The 18092-nt window shown below is 45.3% G+C and overlaps 1 protein-coding gene across 2 annotated transcripts in view; it reads left to right on the top strand.

Moving 5' to 3' along the window:
* Positions 1-574: 574 nt before the first annotated feature.
* LOC138605757 (calmodulin-binding transcription activator 1-like) overlaps positions 575-18092 on the top strand; it is a 50825-nt gene continuing 33307 nt past the window's right edge. For both annotated transcript variants that reach the window (XM_069678181.1, XM_069678180.1), the window contains exons 1-3: positions 575-669; positions 2700-2795; positions 8075-8178. In XM_069678181.1, coding sequence (XP_069534282.1) covers positions 645-669; positions 2700-2795; positions 8075-8178 — 225 coding nt within the window. In that variant the 5' untranslated portion in view covers positions 575-644. The remainder of the gene's footprint in view (positions 670-2699; positions 2796-8074; positions 8179-18092) is intronic.

Here is an 18092-nt window from a genome sequence, read left to right as displayed (position 1 = left end):
AGCGAATAACAGCACCCGCGCGCCAGTCTAAAAATCTATATCGCCTCTCTCTCAGGCAGATATTTGCCTTTACATTCAAGAGGGGTTCATAATTTATGTCGGGACGCGACCTTACATCGCATTTTCGCAACACTCCACTGGGTTTGCTTGTGAAGAAATGAGCGCGCGCGTTAGTGTGCGTAATGTATATTTGGTGTGTAGGCCTACGTTGTGTGTGAGTTTGAGAGAGAGAAGACGATGATGAGCATGATGATGATGCTGTGGGAGGCTGTCAAGGTGTCCTCGAATACAGACGTCGTTCAGTGACGTGAGAGGAGAGAGAGAGAGAGCGAGGAAGAGTGCGCGTGTACGTCAGGGGGGCGGGGTCTACTGGAAAAACGGAGGGATGGAGAATTCCGCGAGTCACCATCACGGATCCCCGCTGTCAATCCACACCGTTTGGTCCAATAGTATCTCTAAACGCGGCAGGCTCGCTCCCCCCTCCCCTTCTTCTCAGCCCCGCCCCCCTCCTTGAGCTGTCCTCTCTGTGCACGCGCGCTGTCCCCCCCCACCACCACCACCTCCACCACCACTAGGTCGAGTCGAGGAGGAGGAGGAGGAGGAAGAGGAGGAGGAGGAGGGATGAGGCGCGCGGCGGAGGGGAAATGGCTGCCGAAAACAAGCCGGAAGGTAAGAGAGAAATAACGGTTTTTATTTGAGGTGTCAGAGTCCGGTTATTCGGGGTTCAGTCGAGGCGATGTAGGGACGGAGGCATACCGGGACACAGAGATAACGGCAGGGCTTTCCCTTTCTGCTAGCCCGTCCCGAAAACACGGACGCTGGTGCTGAAGCAGCGACTGTGTGGAGCACGGTTAACCGACAGCAGATAAATAACGGAAGGAGAGTTGTCCTGTCGGTGGGCTCTGAAACGGGATAGGGCAGTTTTTCACCGTACAACGCATGCCAGCGTTTCCCCCGAGCAGCTGCTTTCTGAGTGCTTCTGAAGCGTTTAGTATAAAAGGGATGGGGATGAGAGAGGATGAGAGTGGTTCACGCTGAAGGAATTCAGATGCTTTCACTGTGTGTATGTGTGCGCGTGTTTGTGTGCGTGCGTGTGTGTGTGTGTTTATCAGTCTCTGAATCTCTCTTTAAGCATAAAATAGACCATTGAATCGAAGATTTCCTCGCCTGACAGGCACGCAACCTCGCAGACCAGCTGTGCTTTTATTTAGTCACAATCCAGTGTTGATGTGTGCGTGCGTGCGTGCGAGTGTGCGCGCGCGTGTGTGTGTTTATGTTGGTGTGGATGTGTGCTTATGGTTGCTAAGGCAGTGAAGGTGAGAATAAGGCTGCATTTGAGGAGGGGGGTAGAGTGTGTGTGTGTATGTCAGTTTTAGGTCATATTATGTATGAATCTAGTTTAAATTCCCTCAGCTAAACTCTTGGGGTCATTATTGTTACACACACACTGTTCAGGCTGTTATTCATTCATTCATGAATTATTTAAGTGGTGACCAAAATCACCATGGCAATACTATCTTTGTCTTAACTCATGGGTCAATGAAATCTTTATTTCTTACTCAGTGTGTTGACATTTGTTTATAAACATCCCCTGGTTTGGATTTGATCCAAGTATTGTTTTCTTTTCTTTCTAGTTAAAAGAACTGATGGATATAAACTAAAGGCAGGCGGCTCCTTAGATAATTAAGAGTAAAAATGACATCCAGCTTGAAATATCTATTCTTTATTGATCCCTCTGATCTCTTTCTCAGTGATGTGATGCTGAACAGGAGGAGTCTTTACCCCTCTGTCCACTAGGGAGCGATGCTGAGTAAGATTTCTCGAAAGGGCAATTTTTGGATAACTTGAACTACTCAAGCAGTATCTTACATCTGTGAAGCACATTTTCAGGCGTACCACACTCAAAGTCAGACACACACACACACACACACACACACACACACACACATATATATATATAGATACAGAAGTGTGCAGGCGAGCATGCGGAGTGTTGCCAGAGGCGAGGGGAAGGCCGTGGGTTGAGAGTCCCGTTGCGTGAAAAGAGTAGAACTACAGATGAGACAGATGGCCCATGGGCTGATCAGCATGCACTGAACCACATAAATATAAAACCATCCCCCTGCCCATACTGTGCTTCACCTACACACACGCAAACCGAATCATGAATTAACAGTATGAGGAGTTTTGTCCGTCGCCCCCTTAGTGTTTGTGCAGGGAGGATGAAATAATTTACGAGCCTCAGACGCGCTGAATGGAAGCCAAATGAATCAAAGGCAGGAGACAGCTCTCCACTCTCTGTAGCAGATGTGCGTGGCAGAGTACACTAGTGGGCATAAGAACAACATCCACCATATAGCATGGAGGACCATCTCCCTCCGCGCTGGTTGGTCTACTTTGTATCATAGCAACAGTGGTCAGGGAAACAGAGAAATGATGAGAGAGAAGAGAAACTAAAGCTGGGTACAAGTTAGTCACACACATGGAGGAAGTGTTTCTACCATGGCCAATCGATCAGGGGACACAATGGACGCAAGTTAGTGGATCAGAAAATGGATCGGCCCACATGCGTATCACTCGGAGTTTTGTTTCTGGGCTTCAGAGGAGGAGAGAGAGGTGAGGTGTGCGCCTGCCAAGAAGCACAAAGTCTGGAGCGACTCCTAAACATGTCCTGTGCGCTCCTTTTTCTCTCCCTGCAGGACTGAAGAAGATAAGAAATCCAGAGCGGATGGTCAGGATCGCTGTTGGCTACACAGGACACACCCCTCCCAAGAGTGACGACACTGACGCCAACAGTAAGAGACACACAAACACTCTTCACACTGTTTGTGCGTGCGCGCGCACATTTGTCTATAGCACAGGGTGACTCTGGGAGCAAGTATAAAAGCCTTCTGGCAGAATGATGCGATGCGGGAACTGAGGTCTCCTTCTCATCTGCTCTGTTACAGATCACACTTACACATACATTCACACACTCGCACACACACACACAAAACAAACACACACTCTATCTCTGTGTGTCTCTGCTGAGACGTCATTCCAATTCAGCTCTGTTACACATCATGTTTATTCATGCATGCCAGTACAGTATTAGGGGTGCATGCACATACACTGCTGCACATAGCCATAGAGAAGGCAGGGCTTACTTTGGCTATCAGTAGTTTATTGTCATACCTAATCTGTACACATGGCATTATGTATCTATAATCCTCAATGGGCCTGGTTAAACTAGAAGTGAGATGGAGTGTGTAATCTGGGGTCGCCGCATGGCGTGTGTGCGTGCGGTTGTGTCCCGGGCCTGTGTGTGATTGCCGCGGTGTGTTAGAGGGACTATAAAGGCAATGATTGCTTTGATTGGTTATTGATTTCAGAGGACATGACGCAGATGCATGTCTCTTCCTCAGTGTGTGTGTGTGTGTGTGTGTGTGTGTGTAAGGGGGACAAATTGGAGGAAAATAAACAGATGTGAGGAGGAGCAGACAGACATGCTGTTTAGTGAGACGGCGGGGGTTACGGGTATAGAGGGGGAAGGTACGTGGAAACACACGCGCCCACTCCAAAACCTTTTTTTCATTTCAAAGGGAGCAGATGGCTTCATACCTGCACCAGACCCTCTTATTTTGTTAAGAGGGACGAGCCAGACTGTCACATAACAGCAAATAAAGAATTAAGAGAGAGTCTGAAAACAATAGAGGAGAATAGAACAGAGAGTTCTGTTTGGGATGGCTGTTTAATATGAGCTGAGACTTCCCGAGCCTATCCCTGTCTCCTATCTGTTCTCACGTCCCAGCTGGAGGATTACTGGAGGAAAAGTTTATCAGCAGAATGATAAAATTAGCATGCACGCCCATCTCTCTTCCCCCCCTTCTTCCCTCCGCCCCCCCTGCTCCCCCTCCCTCCCTCCCTCCCTCTCTCTCTCTCTCTGTCGTCTCTCCCTCCCTCTTCCTGCACTCTCGCTCATCCCATGCTACGCTCCCCCCTTTTTCTTTTCTCTCTGCCCTGGCTCCCTCCTGCCCTCCCATCCCTCTATCTGGCTGCTGTGCAATGAGCCTTTCTTTCTGTCACATTAATTTCATCCCGAAAAGGGGGGAAAATGTGAAAATTTCCCCTGACGCCTCCTAATATCAGAAGGGGGGAGAGTTAAGAGTTGCATTTGGAGCATTTTTTCTCTCTCCTTACTGAGGAGACTTTTATAATTAACTGACAGCCATCTCACAAGGGCATTGGCTTGTTTCTGTGTTAAATATGGAGATGACAGTTTTATGAGGTAAAATATTCATCAGTCGAAGGCCGCACTTCTGTGTGATTCCAGTCTAAATTACGGCATTTGATAGGCTACTAAAGCAATGTTTCACTTTAGTCCTACACTTTCACTTTGGAGCACGTATACCTCTATATGACTTAATGAGCCAGCAGTCCCACATTAGCATTCAGGCTTTGGCGCTCATTTCGACTCTTTTTACAAGATTAGCGAGTGAGTGAGTGATCTTTGAATTTGCAGCTTACTGCTGAGGGACTCGCATGAAGCAACGCAGGTATTGAAACTGTTTTATTATTTTGAAAATAAACGCGAGCAGCTCTGAATTTACATATTTAGACATGTTTTCCCCCATGTCCCAGGATGGTGCGCTTTTCTAAGTAGGAAGGGAAGTTTTTGCCCCATGTCACACCACAGTACGGCCCCGCCGAGAGCCGTTTGGAGCAGATGGAAAAGACGATTGCGACAGTACCCAGGCTGAATTTTTTAAAACAGGGACACATTCTCCGGTTCAGGATTGTTAGAAATACAAGATACAACCCTTTGGGGTGTAAAAGCTCATCAGCATTCAACAAATCTGCAGAGTTGGTCTTCTATTCCTCGTCAGCGCAGAGAGGAGTGAGGTTAAGATGACGCTCGTGTCCATGGAGGTGTGCTTTGAAAGGGATTTCGGCACCAAGGTCACTGGTGAAAAACGCCACTCTTGGACAAATACTGTGATGTGCGTTCTTTGATCGGCAGGCTCTGTGTGTGTACGTCTGTTTGCATGTATGAGCGCGTGTGTGTGTGTGTGTGTTTGCGTGTGTGCCTTCGCATGTGCAACGGGCTTGTTTGATGTGCTGGTTCTGGTACATTTCAAAGGCGAGGCTCTGATGAGAATTCTTCAGAACAGCAGGGGGAGGGGAGGGGGGTATAGCCGGGAGGGGAGGGGTCTAAACGCTGATTGGCATTCATAGCAGAGCGGCTGGAGTGCTGCTAAAAAAGAAATTAGGCTTTAACTAAGCTGCACCATTCAGCTGTTTAACTAAGCTGCTGCACCGTTCAGCTGTTTGAAATTTTGTCTTCTCAGGCCTTCTATTAATAAATGCATAATTGATTAGGGGGAGCATACGTGCCTGAACACACTTCCTACTGACACAATCACACACATGCTCAGACACCTACACACACACGTAGGCCCCCACTCCTGTCCTGCTGCACTACTTTCCGCTCTGTGTGTCTTTGTGTTCCCTTGTTCCATCTCTTGTCCTTGTAAATTTCTCACTTTATAAATCTTCTTTCTCTCTCCCTAACTTTTCTTTTCTTTTTTTTTTTCTTCATTAACCGTCTGTCTCTGGCTCATTGTCTCCCTGCGTCGCTCTGTCTCCCACTCCGGCCCTCCCACCCCACCTATCTCTCTCTCTCTTTCTCCCTCGCTCTGTCGTCTGCCCTCAGGTAGAGTATAATTCCTATCTTCCCAGGGGAGTCATGAATGGACGCCCTCTACTCAAATGCTTATCAATAACCTTTGAGTGCTTGCTCTCTTTGACTTCTGAGCGGCACACCCGTTGGGCTCGCACTCACAAACACGCACACACGCACAAACACACACACCAGGGGCTCTATCTTTGTGTGGACGCTATCCGCTGGTGAAGTGGTATTTTCCTGAGGCGCTGTGGGATTATTTCTTCACCTGCTCCTATTCAGTGTTTTGGTGATTCTCTGCACACCACAGTTGGAGGAAAGAAGCAGTTTCATGGTTTTTCCAGCAGCACCATATACTTAGGTTGGTGGCACATTGTTAAAGCTCTCTCCCAAACTCAACACACACCTTTTATTCATGCTTTGCTTGTCTGGTCTGTTATACATTCTTCTGACAGCAAACACATCGTATTACACCGGAAGAAAATTCAATTCAAGGAACAGGACAAGTTTGTATTGTCAATTGTCAACAAATCCAGCTAACAAACCAAAACCAACAACGTGTTTTTCACATTAATGAATGCTTTCCTATGAGTGGTTTGAAGACTTAAAGACCCCCTCCAGTGAAAATCAAGTGTTTAACCTTGTAAACATCTCCATGTGGTGTTCCTCATGTGCTACAAGACATATCAGGGACAAGTGTGCAGTGTACCAAGGACAGGCTGAACAACACGTTTTCACATTGGCAGGTTTGTGACGTCACAAACCTAAGGAGCCAACCCCGTAAACGGACGGGGTGACGCTATGCATATCATTATGTGTAACCTATGGCAACCACTGCCAAAGACTAAATCTCAAGCAAGCTACGTTTCAACAAGTCGTCACTAAACAATGATGTGTTTTGTTTTCGTGACAGAGGAGCAGTTTTTAATTTGCATAGTGGGCGGGGCTTATGCAGATTCAGGAATTTAATGAGGGAGAAGGAGGAGATGCTTTGGGAGGATTTTTACAGGGTAATTAAACATATTTTGCAGAAAAAAACATACCAGACACAATTTATTATTTCAAGCAGAGCATCTTATATGTCTTAAAACAGGACACAGGTATAACTATTAACTAACTAAGGTGAGCAAACATGAGGCAAACAGCTGTAAAAAGTACACTTAGGGAATGTTTACCGCTGTGGATTTTGTGAGCGCTTCCAGCAGCAGGAAGAGGACAGTGTATATGTGGAAATGACTCAACGACACACCGACATAATGAAGAAACCCAGTGTGACTATGTTTCATAGTGATGTGAAAAAATAAAGATTTTTGTACCAAAGAGGTCCATGGCAGAGAGGAATAAGCTCTGTAAGACTTTGGATGGCTACACAGGCAGTACTTATTAGCATGATCGAGGCATTGTTGTTTCCGTCTTTTTTAGGGGGGATCTATTTTTTCTATTCTTGGAAATCAATTATGCCAGAGGGTGATGTGTGGTCAGCATGTGAATCAATCTGATTTAAAATTAAACTGCAGACAGAAAACGTTAAGGACTCTCAGTATGGCCGGAAACATGATTTAAACTTTGACCTAAGCCCTCGTCTGCTTGTATCAAGATTTGGCTGCTTTATATTGGACTTCAGCTCCCATACAAGAGTTTCCTCTCAGGAGGAGCTCGTCTTCAGTTTCTCTTCCATTACCAAACTGTCTGTGCAGCACTGCAGGGAGAGCACTGCTTTTAAAGGGGGGATAAAAGATGCCCAGGTGATTGGCCACCATTGTTACCAACCCCAAATGCACTGTTAATGTATGATAATGGATTCCTCCTAATCCAAACCTGTCTCCGGGTGGGCCGCAGGTGCTCTGTGCACCTCCACCTGCTGTCCAAAAATAAGTACTGATCCCTCTGCGCGCTGTTGATTTTAGCATGTACCTCGATTTAAAACATTATCAACTTCATTTGTCTCCATTACTGTGAGTCTGCCATAAGTGAGTATGATTTAATAAGACACACTTTCATAAAGATGAGGTGGAAATAAGAAACATAGTGTGTGTGAGCTTTGCTGGATTTCTCCTGTTTGACTGATTTACATACTCTGACACAAAAGCATCAACCTGACGTCTCTTTTCAGCACTGTGCCAAAAATTAAATCAGGACAAGTAATGAAAAATCGGCCTGAACAAATCTTTATGCAAATTAACTTTCTTATGGTCACATTAAGCCTGTAAAAATGTCACAAAATGAAAGTTTGCTATGATTCATTCACACAGATCCCAGAGATGCTGTGTTTCTGTATTCTCCTCTCACCATGTCTCAGCGTCTGATGAAAAATTTCTCTCCTCTTCCTACTCATCCCTCATTTATCTTCCTTTATCTTCACCCCCCTCCCCTCCCTTGTCCTCCCCCACCTCCTGATTCCCCCCGCCCCAGATGAGCCGGGCCAGCTGAAGATCTACCTTCCGAAGAAGCTGCTGGAGTGTCTGCCCAAATGTTCCTCTCTGCCCAAGGAGCGCCATCGCTGGAACACCAACGAGGTGAGAATGAGACACACTCGAGAGGGAAATATCTGTGACAGTGAGACGAACTCACTGTTTTCTGCCGGTGACTCATCTCCAGCTAATGTCACATTGAGAGATGAAGAGGAGGTAAACAAACACAATGGCAGCTTTTTATTATGGGACCCTAAAAACTGTGACACCAAAAAACAAATAAATAAAAAAAAAAAACAGCTCACAGCCTAAAAATCCCTCTGACTGTACGTTACATTCAGGGTCTCGCTGTTTGCTTCTCTTTGTAATCCAAACACCTCTGTGCTCAGGCGCAGGAATCACGGGTGCCTGCCTCTGAAACTATACAGGGCTCACAGGCTGAGGAGCAAGATTGAATGTTTCCACTGCTGATTGTTGCCGGGTTCAAACATCTTGTGGTCAGTGGGATAAAGATTGTTATCTGAAGCTAACATTGTTGCTATGCAACCATAGAAAGCTGTGAAATGTGTGGCACATTTCTGCTCTGCTTGAGTTTTTTTTTTTTTTGCAGCTTTGTTTGGAAATGAGGCCGGAGTTGAATTGTGTAATGTTGTCCTTCAAAATAAGAAGCAGAGCAAAAAATGAAAAGCAGTCTGTGAGGTATACACAACAAACGCAGCGAGCTGCACACGGAGGATTTGATCATGAAGGAGGGACACTGAAGCAACTCGACGGCTCTTTGCTCTCCATTTTGCTCAGTGTTGACCACATTTTGAAACTTTTAGTGCACTCTGACTTTGAAGGTTTTCGCACAGACTCGTGGCTGCTGCTCGGGCTGAGTTTTTGCCCCGCTCTGAGCCAAAATTAGCATCATATTTGCAGCATGAACAATAGATGAGTCAAAATGTGCTGCTGCTAAGTGTTACAGTGTAAAATGAGGCCAAATCAGGTTGGGGCAACCCTTTACTCAGGGCTAAAGATAACCCTGGGCGAAACATCCTGTGTGTGAAAAGCTTTTCAGAGTTGCATGTTGCTCCAGACTTAAGCTGCTAGCTTAGGGAAGTGTTTGATGGCTGCAAACGGACGCAGACATTTATCGTCAATAGCTCCTTGTTTATGCATTGCACAGCTCTCCACTGGTGGTTTGCTCCATCCATTGTGATGTGGTCGGCCTCTGCTGAGACATTTTCTCCATGTGCAGGCTGTGCACTCCATTATGGATGTGTGTTTGTGTGTTTGCGTTATTGATTACCAAGTCCGGCATTATTATGCAATGCAAAGCTGATTTGGCCTGTGGTTTTTCTCTCAGGAAAGTCATTACATTTTTCATGCAATCCATCTCAATGAAGGTCATACTGGGAGTTAAGCACGGCGCCTACTGAACAGTGTGCTCTCATGAATAGAGGCAGTGTGTGTGTGTGTGTGTGTGTGCGGTTCAGAACAACGTGACCGCTGCTGGTTAGGGACTTCCACACATCAGCTTAACCAAGAGCAATTGTGCACAAGCGCCACGACAAGACCGAAGCACCTTGTTGCTGCCCCCTCTCCTGCTCCCTCTTTCTCTCCATCCGTCTCCTTTCCAACTCACCATCTAGTCCTCTCTATCTTTATCTCCTCCTCCCCCTCTCTCTCTCTTTCTCTCCATGGCTCTCTCTTCCTGATGAGGAGGTACAGGCTCAGTTCAGGGGGAGGTTGGGTGTCCCTCAGCGGATTCCTTCAAAGCTCCTCTTCCACCCAGGCATAAAGTTTCCTGCATACTTAAACACTCCATTGTGTCTGCTGCTCCTCTCTGCTCGCTGCTTTCATAGGGGGAGCAGTGTGTGTGCTCGCCGTGCCTCCAGTGCATGTATGTATTTCAGTGTGCTTCTGCCCATGTGCGTGAGCACGTCTGTTAGGAATGTGCAGATTATTGTGCTTGATTATATTTGGAGCTGCTGCAACAATACAATTATTTTTTTATTTTATTGGTTTCATCACTGGTCAAAGTTATTTTACACACATATTGTTTGTATTGATTATAGGGTAACACAAGTTACATGGTCACACGAGAAACTTTGACTTATCTGTTCACCCGCTTCCTCTCGATGTGTGTTTTAGTTTGCGTGTGTGTTAAAACACCGCTGTGGTCCGTGGCTCATGAAGTGTGTTGATGTGTTATCGACAAATGTTGTGCTGAAAACACTCGGTAATTATTCGGCGTGTTAACACTTGTGTGTCTGTGTTTGGGTGTGTAGGTACACGTTTGCCTCTCTGGGCTTCCGTAGGACTATTCATTGCCATACGCTAGCGCATACAGAGATCAAGAATGGGTTTGCGTTACCTCATCACCCTGGATGTTACACGTCTGTATGTAGAATTAGGATCATCTGTAGTGTGTGTGTGTGTGTGTGTGTGTGTGTGATAGATGAAGAGATTACCCTCCTGTGTTTGCATGAGGATGCCTCTGATGAAGTCAGGCCCAATCTTTACAAGTCTTTATCTGATATGTCCTTATATTCACCTTTTCCTGAGTGTGTCTTCACAACTGTGTGTGTGTGTGTGTGTGTTTTCTTTCACATGTGTGTGATTGCATATGATCCTCTGATCTCTCTTTTGTCATGCATGGCTCCCCCCCCCCGACACCTTGGCCTCCCACCAGCACTGAGCTGAACCCATACATTTTTACCCTGTCCACTTCTCCTCCTCCTCCTCCTCCTTCTCTCTGTCCTTCCCCCTCTTCCTCTCTCTCTTTCTCTCTTTTGTGTATCTACTGATGTGTGAAATTATTCTGGGATGGAGGGATGGATTCCTCCCTGAAGGGCTGAGCGTAGGCGTGAGCCTTTTGTTCAATAATAGATTGGGGGTGTATGTGTATCTGTCCATGGTAATAGACTATAGACTAGTTTTAGATAACAAACCACACTCAGGTGGACGGGCTGATGCTGGAGCCTGTTTTATCCACCCATCGGGAGTGACTTGTTGTTTGGAGCGCTGAATTAAGGAGGCTATCAAACTTTTCAAATGTAAACTTTGGAGCCTGGGACTCCGGCTCATGAAAGATATGATTACTCTTATGGGGACCACCGGCATCCTGACTCATATATCAGGGAGCCGGAGATGAATTCTGGGTAAAATTCTCTTTTAGGTGCTTAAATTAAAACCAGGAAATGTGCAAGCACCTCATGCAAATATGCACCTCATTGCATGATTCTCATGTGCATTTTAAAGGCTTCTACTTCAGAGCCGCCCCCCCACAGCGATCCAAATGACGCAACTGTCAAACGTGTTGGTACAGACTTCGGCACATCACACAGACGACAGCCGTCTGTGCCACAATGCTTCTGCATGCAAGTCTGTCCCGCGTGTCCCTAAGAAGTGTAGAGAAGATGGTTATATTTTGCTACTAATGATACGAATTAGTACGACATGAAACATGCAGTGTTTTATTTTTGAACTCCATTCATGCCATGCAGTGATGTATCTGCAGCTGCATGGTGCGAAGGCAGCTAGTTAACAGTTCACACACGCTCGTGTCTGGCTGTGCTGCTGCAATGACACTAACATGATTGCCTGAATGAGAAGCAGATCAAAAAGCATATACATTTTAGACCGCTGCCCCATCTGCCTCCTCCGTGTGTGCGGGTGCATCAAGGGTAGGTGTTGCCAGGGTAACAGATTGGGTGTGTGCGTGTGTGTGTTTGCAAGTTCCTGCTAATGGCGGGATCGATGTCGAATGTGTCGTTTGTGATTGCTCAGTACATCAAAGGTGATAAGAGAGACGTGACACAGTCAGTCCGCCTGATGATGCACAAAAAAAAAAATAATAATCTGCGACGGACAAAAGCTTTAGATTTCAGGTACACAGCCACACTCACCTGTGCGTGCTGTGCAGTTTGTGTGAGCCCAAACAAAGCTCTCCGTCTATGTTTTATTTATCAATCCAGTCATTATTGTTGTTTGCGAGCCATTAAATAGATACATTGAATTAAATATGCATGCTCTCCGTTCCTGCGTGTCTTCGCAGCCATATTTCACATTTTCTCCCTGTAGGTTAAACAGCAGCAGCGTCTGGAGGAGAAGTTACACAGGAGGGATGATGTTAAATGTCAGACTACATGAAGAAATACTAAAGTTAACAGACAGCCCCTGGAAGCTCTTCATTTCACCCATTCTACATTCCTACAACACCCAGCGTGCATTGCGGCCCTCCCTCTGAAAGGAATGGCCCAGCGAGAGATGCTGGAGTGAAATACTACCGTTTCGCTGCAGGCAATGGCTCAGAGCGGTACAGAATCCAAAAATACGACGAGAATGTACCGGTGAATCGTCTAAAAAATCTTCAGGTCTGCAGTCTACATTTCAAACCTGACGATTTTGAACGAGACATGACATCGGAGGCGGGTGTCACAGATTGAGGAAGTGTAGTTTAGCGAGCTCCCTGGCCTCCGCCAGATGAAGCGTTTTACGTAGTTTGCCGGAGGTTTTCGAGGGCCCATTTTTTTCCCTACCATAATGGCATTAGCTCCCCATAATAGCATGATAGGACTGAGGTTGAAAATCGGCAAACTGGTCCTCTACTAGTGTACTGAATGGTGCCCTTGATTTATGAATATGATGACGTCCCACCCATCATGGCATGAGTCCAGGACAGACTGACCCCCTCTGCTGCATCAGAACAAAGACAAAAATAACTTACCTAAAGTTTAAATTCTGAAATGAAGCCGGTGTGCTGTTCATGCATTTGTTAGATAACATGTTGGTGTATCTGTGTCAGTGTGTGTGTGTGTGTGTGTGTGTGTGTGTGTGTGTGTGTGTGTGTGTGTGTGTGTGTGTGTGTGTGTGTCCCAGAGCCTGCCTATGGCTCTAACCTCTCCAGTTGACATTGAGCTCCGTGCTGTTGCCGTTTACCAGAGTAAAGCAAGGTTTAATGAGGGGGCAAAGAAGCCAACACACACTCGCACACATGCACACACATGCCCACAGACATGTGCACACACACACAGAAATGCACACACACGCAGCACCAGAGGGGTGTTTCACAGCTCCTTATATTTGATTCCTATTCTTTTTATCTTTAATCATTCCTCTGTCTTTTGGGTTGAGAGATATTTTATGTTTGGAGAGCGCCAAGTTATAATCACTAATTAGTCCTCCAGGCTCTCTCGCCCTCCCTCTCTCTCTTTTTCTCCTCCTATTTGTCTATCTCTCCGCTCCTCTCTGAGCCAAGCCTAGCCCAATTAACACCCGACGTCATTCCGTGACTGTTGTGACTTCCATTTCCTGCTCAGGCTGCTGACATCCATTCTGTCCCGCTGACCGAAACTGGTAATACGAAGCAAATGTGCCGCAATGCAAAGAATTAATTAGAATCGTTCCATTCATGAATGTAATTTCCGAGTCAATACATGTAATTATCCAGCGGGCCTTTCATTTTCAAATGGGGGCTGTGGACTGTAAATTGGACATGTGGGAAGATGCCTCATAGATTGTCGGGATCAGTATTTCTGCAAGTTTTATTCATGCAGATATTTCAGCAAACGCGTTCACAAGGGGACGGGATTAACCAGCTTTTACAAGTCTAGTCAGGGAAAGCCAGGTGTCTGAGGCAGGAGTTAGAGTCTCCTCTTCTCTCCTCTCCTCCTCGCTGCGAGAGCCCCACATTTCCTCCTGTTCTATTTTCTCCATGTCGCACAGACCCACTATTTATCTTGCCCACTATAATTTGACACAAAATATTGTTAACTGGAGACACAGAAATATATTAAACAGTGGGAATGTGCGGCTGTGAGTGTGGGGGTGTTGTGTGCGTGTGTGCCTGAGCTCGTTAATGTGTGCCTGCCCTGCGTGTGTGTGTGTGTGTGTTTGAGTGTGTCTTTGTGTTTTAACTTCCAACCAAAAAGAAGTGAATGGCCGGCAGTGTCTGCTGTAATAAGGAGGCAGGCTGTGCAGCGGAGACATTACTTTTTGTGTCCTTAAACGTCCCCACATAGAACCTCTGTAATATCTGAGTCCTGTGTAAATTAGATTTAATTCACTGGAGACAGATAAAGCTTTAAAATGTGTGCGCACACATAGGTGGTCCTTGTACTCCTATTTTCACTGCTTGTATTGCATGTGTAGGGATTACTTTATAACTCTATTTAACTTTGATAACTTTCTGCTCCTCAGACTTAGCAGGGGCTACAGGACTCAAGGAGCCCGTTTTGCACGTTAACATCCCCAAACAACATTGAGATGTCAGGAAAGCATCAGTCGAGCACTGCAGGAGCTCGACCCCTGCTGGTTTTGATGAAGTTTTTCTCTAGCTTCTTGGTGCATTCTAACTTTACTGTGTCAGGAGTTTAAAGACTTCTAAACAGATCTGCGTAGTTCAGGATTTTTCAGGTCATTTGGGTGTTTCATAGTCTCTGCTCATCTTTTACGAAGGCCGATTGAGTCATACTTCTTTTCTTACTCTGCCCTTGTAACGCCAGCTCGGAGTCTGGTTTGAAACAAATAATGGCCCACAAGTCCAACAATAGTGAGCAAGATGTCAAGGCCTAAACTGATACTCAATTTTAACAGATGCACTCTGTGGCTTTTTCTAATCGTGCACTTGTTAAACAATATTTCACTGCAAGTTCATGCGATCATGACGCACTGAGACTGCATGAAACCTACAGGAGTTAGAACGGTTAAGGATACGGAGTTGTCCTAACAGTAACAGTGGGAGGGAGCTGCTACAAATGCTGTCTTGACCACTCGGCTAAACCTCTCCGAAAATACATCAGACGGTTGCTCTCCACCCAGAAATCCTAACATATTGATTACTGACTTGTGAATCGTAAACTCGCCCCCAAATTCCTCATGAATCCAAAGTGCATTTCACTGGTTTATTTCTGCAGCGATAGCATTTAGCTATTTTACATTTTATGTTGTTTTTTTTCTGCTGTTGCCTGCAAAATGTTGATTCAGTCTCTGCAGAATTTTCCCCACACTGTTTATTTTGGGTGTTTTAAAGTTATGGCTCTCTTATTTCTCGGGCAACATAATATTTATACGCATGAAATTAGAGACTAAAAAAAGCCGCACACATACTTAAGTTGTTCTCAAATAAGTAAGCGCTTGTGTTTTACATGCAAAGCTGCCTCTGCGAACGTAACACACCGTTATTACCATGTGGCTGCAGACAATTGCGTCATAATAACCTTTGCAAGACACAGAAATGAATGTGGCTGAGAATATGTGAGGGTACGAGGTAATCAAACTTCACAGCGTTATTTGCACAAGTGCAGCAGACCACATTTGTTTGCTCTATAAAGTTGCTGTGAAGTCCAACAGACAGACCTGTTGTTGTGATTTTGCATGGATGAATGTGTTGGCCTCACAGGCTTCAACCCACCGATGGCCACTTTCAGACTGCGGCTGTATTTTTAATTAAAAATGTAAGATTATGTTGTTGTGTAATGCAAAAATCAATGTTGTTTATTGCAGAGCAAAAATACAATATAATGATAACAAATGACAGCTGTTGCTGCTTCAGAACACTTTCATTTATTTCCACCCATTATCAAACGTTCTCTGTACATTTGATATCTGTTATGTGAACATGGGGAAGAGTAATATTCAGGAGTAAACTGAACTATCAACCATAGAGTGTTTAACATTCACTGGCAGCATTTCTAAAGGTAAATCAGTTCATATGTGTCTCCCTGTTGAGTTGAGAGGTTATATTATCATGGAGCTCTCCTGTCGTGTTTACTGCACACTGTGATCAGTGTTCATCAACTGCGTTTTGGCCCCATGGAGTTTAGTTTCACAATTATGATTTTAATTTTGAGGCAGCCACATGTTTAATACATGGATGTAATTGCACAAGTTGTTTCCTGTAAATCTGCAATTAACGAGGCAGGAATTTCTCTGTCCTAGAACGTGAACTGATTATAAAAGTTCATTTAAAGTAATCATCTTGAAGATTTTAAATTGTTCTCTTTGGCGGCGCCTATGGCGATAAACTGTAATTGCGGGAGCACACTTCCCAGATATCCGGCGGTTTTGCATGTGTGACGTCCACGGTTGGCTCCGGTTGTAACTCTTGATTTTCCTCGCTGACGGTCGCTTTTCTTTTTAGACTGTTTGCCTTCATCTGAGCGTCGAGTTTGTTTCTTTTTCTTTGGATTTTCACTTATTTTTGAAGTTGTATCTGTAGTCAACGATCTTTTCTTTGTTTGTTCAGCCATAGTAGATTACTGTTTACTCGCAACACTCGCAGAGACCGGAAAAGCAGCCGCTTAGCTCCGCCTACCCTCTCTGGCAGACCAACCACTGCTGGGTGATGGAAAACGCGTCACTAACTGGGCGCCGCTTGTGATTTGTTCCGTGAAAGTTGCACCCAGTCTGTAATCCTGCAAATGCAAAGGCTTTCATCAGTGGTCCATAGGCTCAATCACCATTGTGTTACCTCAATCGGCGATAGATAGAGACTTAACAGACATTTATTTAAATGAAAATCTTTGAGATTATTACTTTAAAGAGGCATACACGCCATAAAAGTGGTGCAATTGCCTCGATTTCATACATTCCTTATCCTACTTTTGTGCAGGTTAAATGTTTAGGCATGTATGAAAACATACCAAACATAAAGAATAAGATGTAGTCATTATTTCCCGAGGGGAAATTCACCTCTTTTACTCTGTTATTAGTACAAACATGCTACACACACATAGGCCCGGAATACAGACATGCTCAAACACGACCCTATGGACGAAAATCGGCCTTCTTGTACATAATATCCACACACACCAAAAACAGTGTGAGAGAACAGTGAATGTCACGGCGCTGCGGCAAGCAACGTTTTCCTGTAAATGCACACATTCACAAGATTTACCATGGGAGATGTGCACGCTTACTGGTAAATACACCAGTTCCCACATTTACCGTAATAGACGTAGGGTGCACTGTGTGTGTACAATATGTGTCTGTGTGTGTGTTGCATTTCATTCACAGTGTGTACGGAGTGTTTGTCCTCCCAAACTGCAGCTCTACCTGGCATCACGTACCTCCCCGTCCGCCCGTCTCCTCCCTCCCTCCTCCCTCCTCCCTCCTGCTGATGTATGGAACGTCTACTCTCATATGGAGTGTGTTTGTAAAAGTCACACTAATCAAATTTCACTGATTCCCGGGGGATTAAACAAGGTGGCATTTGTGTGTGTGTGTGTGTGTGTGAGTGTGCATACGCAATATTAGCTGTGTGCTACGTTGTGTATTGTAATGCAGCTGTGTCATTAGTCGAAGACCGGCTCAGCTGTAATATATCATCCATCATGCTGTTCTCTGAGGAGGCAACTCTTAAAGGGACACTGATGCTGCATTTACATACTGACAGTGCATATATTTAATTGTTTGATTGTACAGTTTATATAAAGCGCTTGGCTGGGGGTTGATTAACACCTCGTATGGAAAGGAAAGCGTCTCCAACTGAGATTCAGAAAGTGTTCATTCATGCTGTTTAACAGGGAAAGTTTGTGCTGACAATAATGCAGCCATCTTTGAAGTTCCTCCGTCGAACTTGAAGCAAAATAACTCCCAAAATGTGATTGTTATCCCGTGGAAGCTCACGACTCCAGCAAACAGGAACAAACATGGCAAGATTCTCCAGCCCAGATTCAGGTATTACCGAGTGTTAAGCCTATATCTGCTTGAGTGCCTCTTGTTGGCAGCATGCGTGCTCTGGCGGTATGTTTGTATATGCTGCCTGCCAGCTTGCAAGTCTTAACAATGTCCCACACACAAAATCAACATCACTTTTCTGAGTGAGGCTGCGAGCTGCGGTCCCTCTCTCCTCTAAGGTGCCATTGCCGTGTTGAACTAGAAAGTCACAGTCCATTACAGTTCATATGAGGTGGAAAGTTAGCACAGACAGCACGGCAGGCAATGACTGATGTCTGTCGCCTACAAAGGCTCAAGTGCATAAAATAAGAACAATTATTAAAGCGCTTTGGCACAACTTTATGTATTTAAGC

The sequence above is a fragment of the Semicossyphus pulcher genome, unplaced genomic scaffold (genome assembly GCF_022749685.1).
Source record: "Semicossyphus pulcher isolate SPU_LCO1_2020_fin unplaced genomic scaffold, fSemPul1.0.p SCAF_3, whole genome shotgun sequence".
Taxonomy (NCBI): domain Eukaryota; kingdom Metazoa; phylum Chordata; class Actinopteri; order Labriformes; family Labridae; genus Semicossyphus; species Semicossyphus pulcher.
This window is presented reverse-complemented; position numbering and strand designations above follow the sequence as displayed.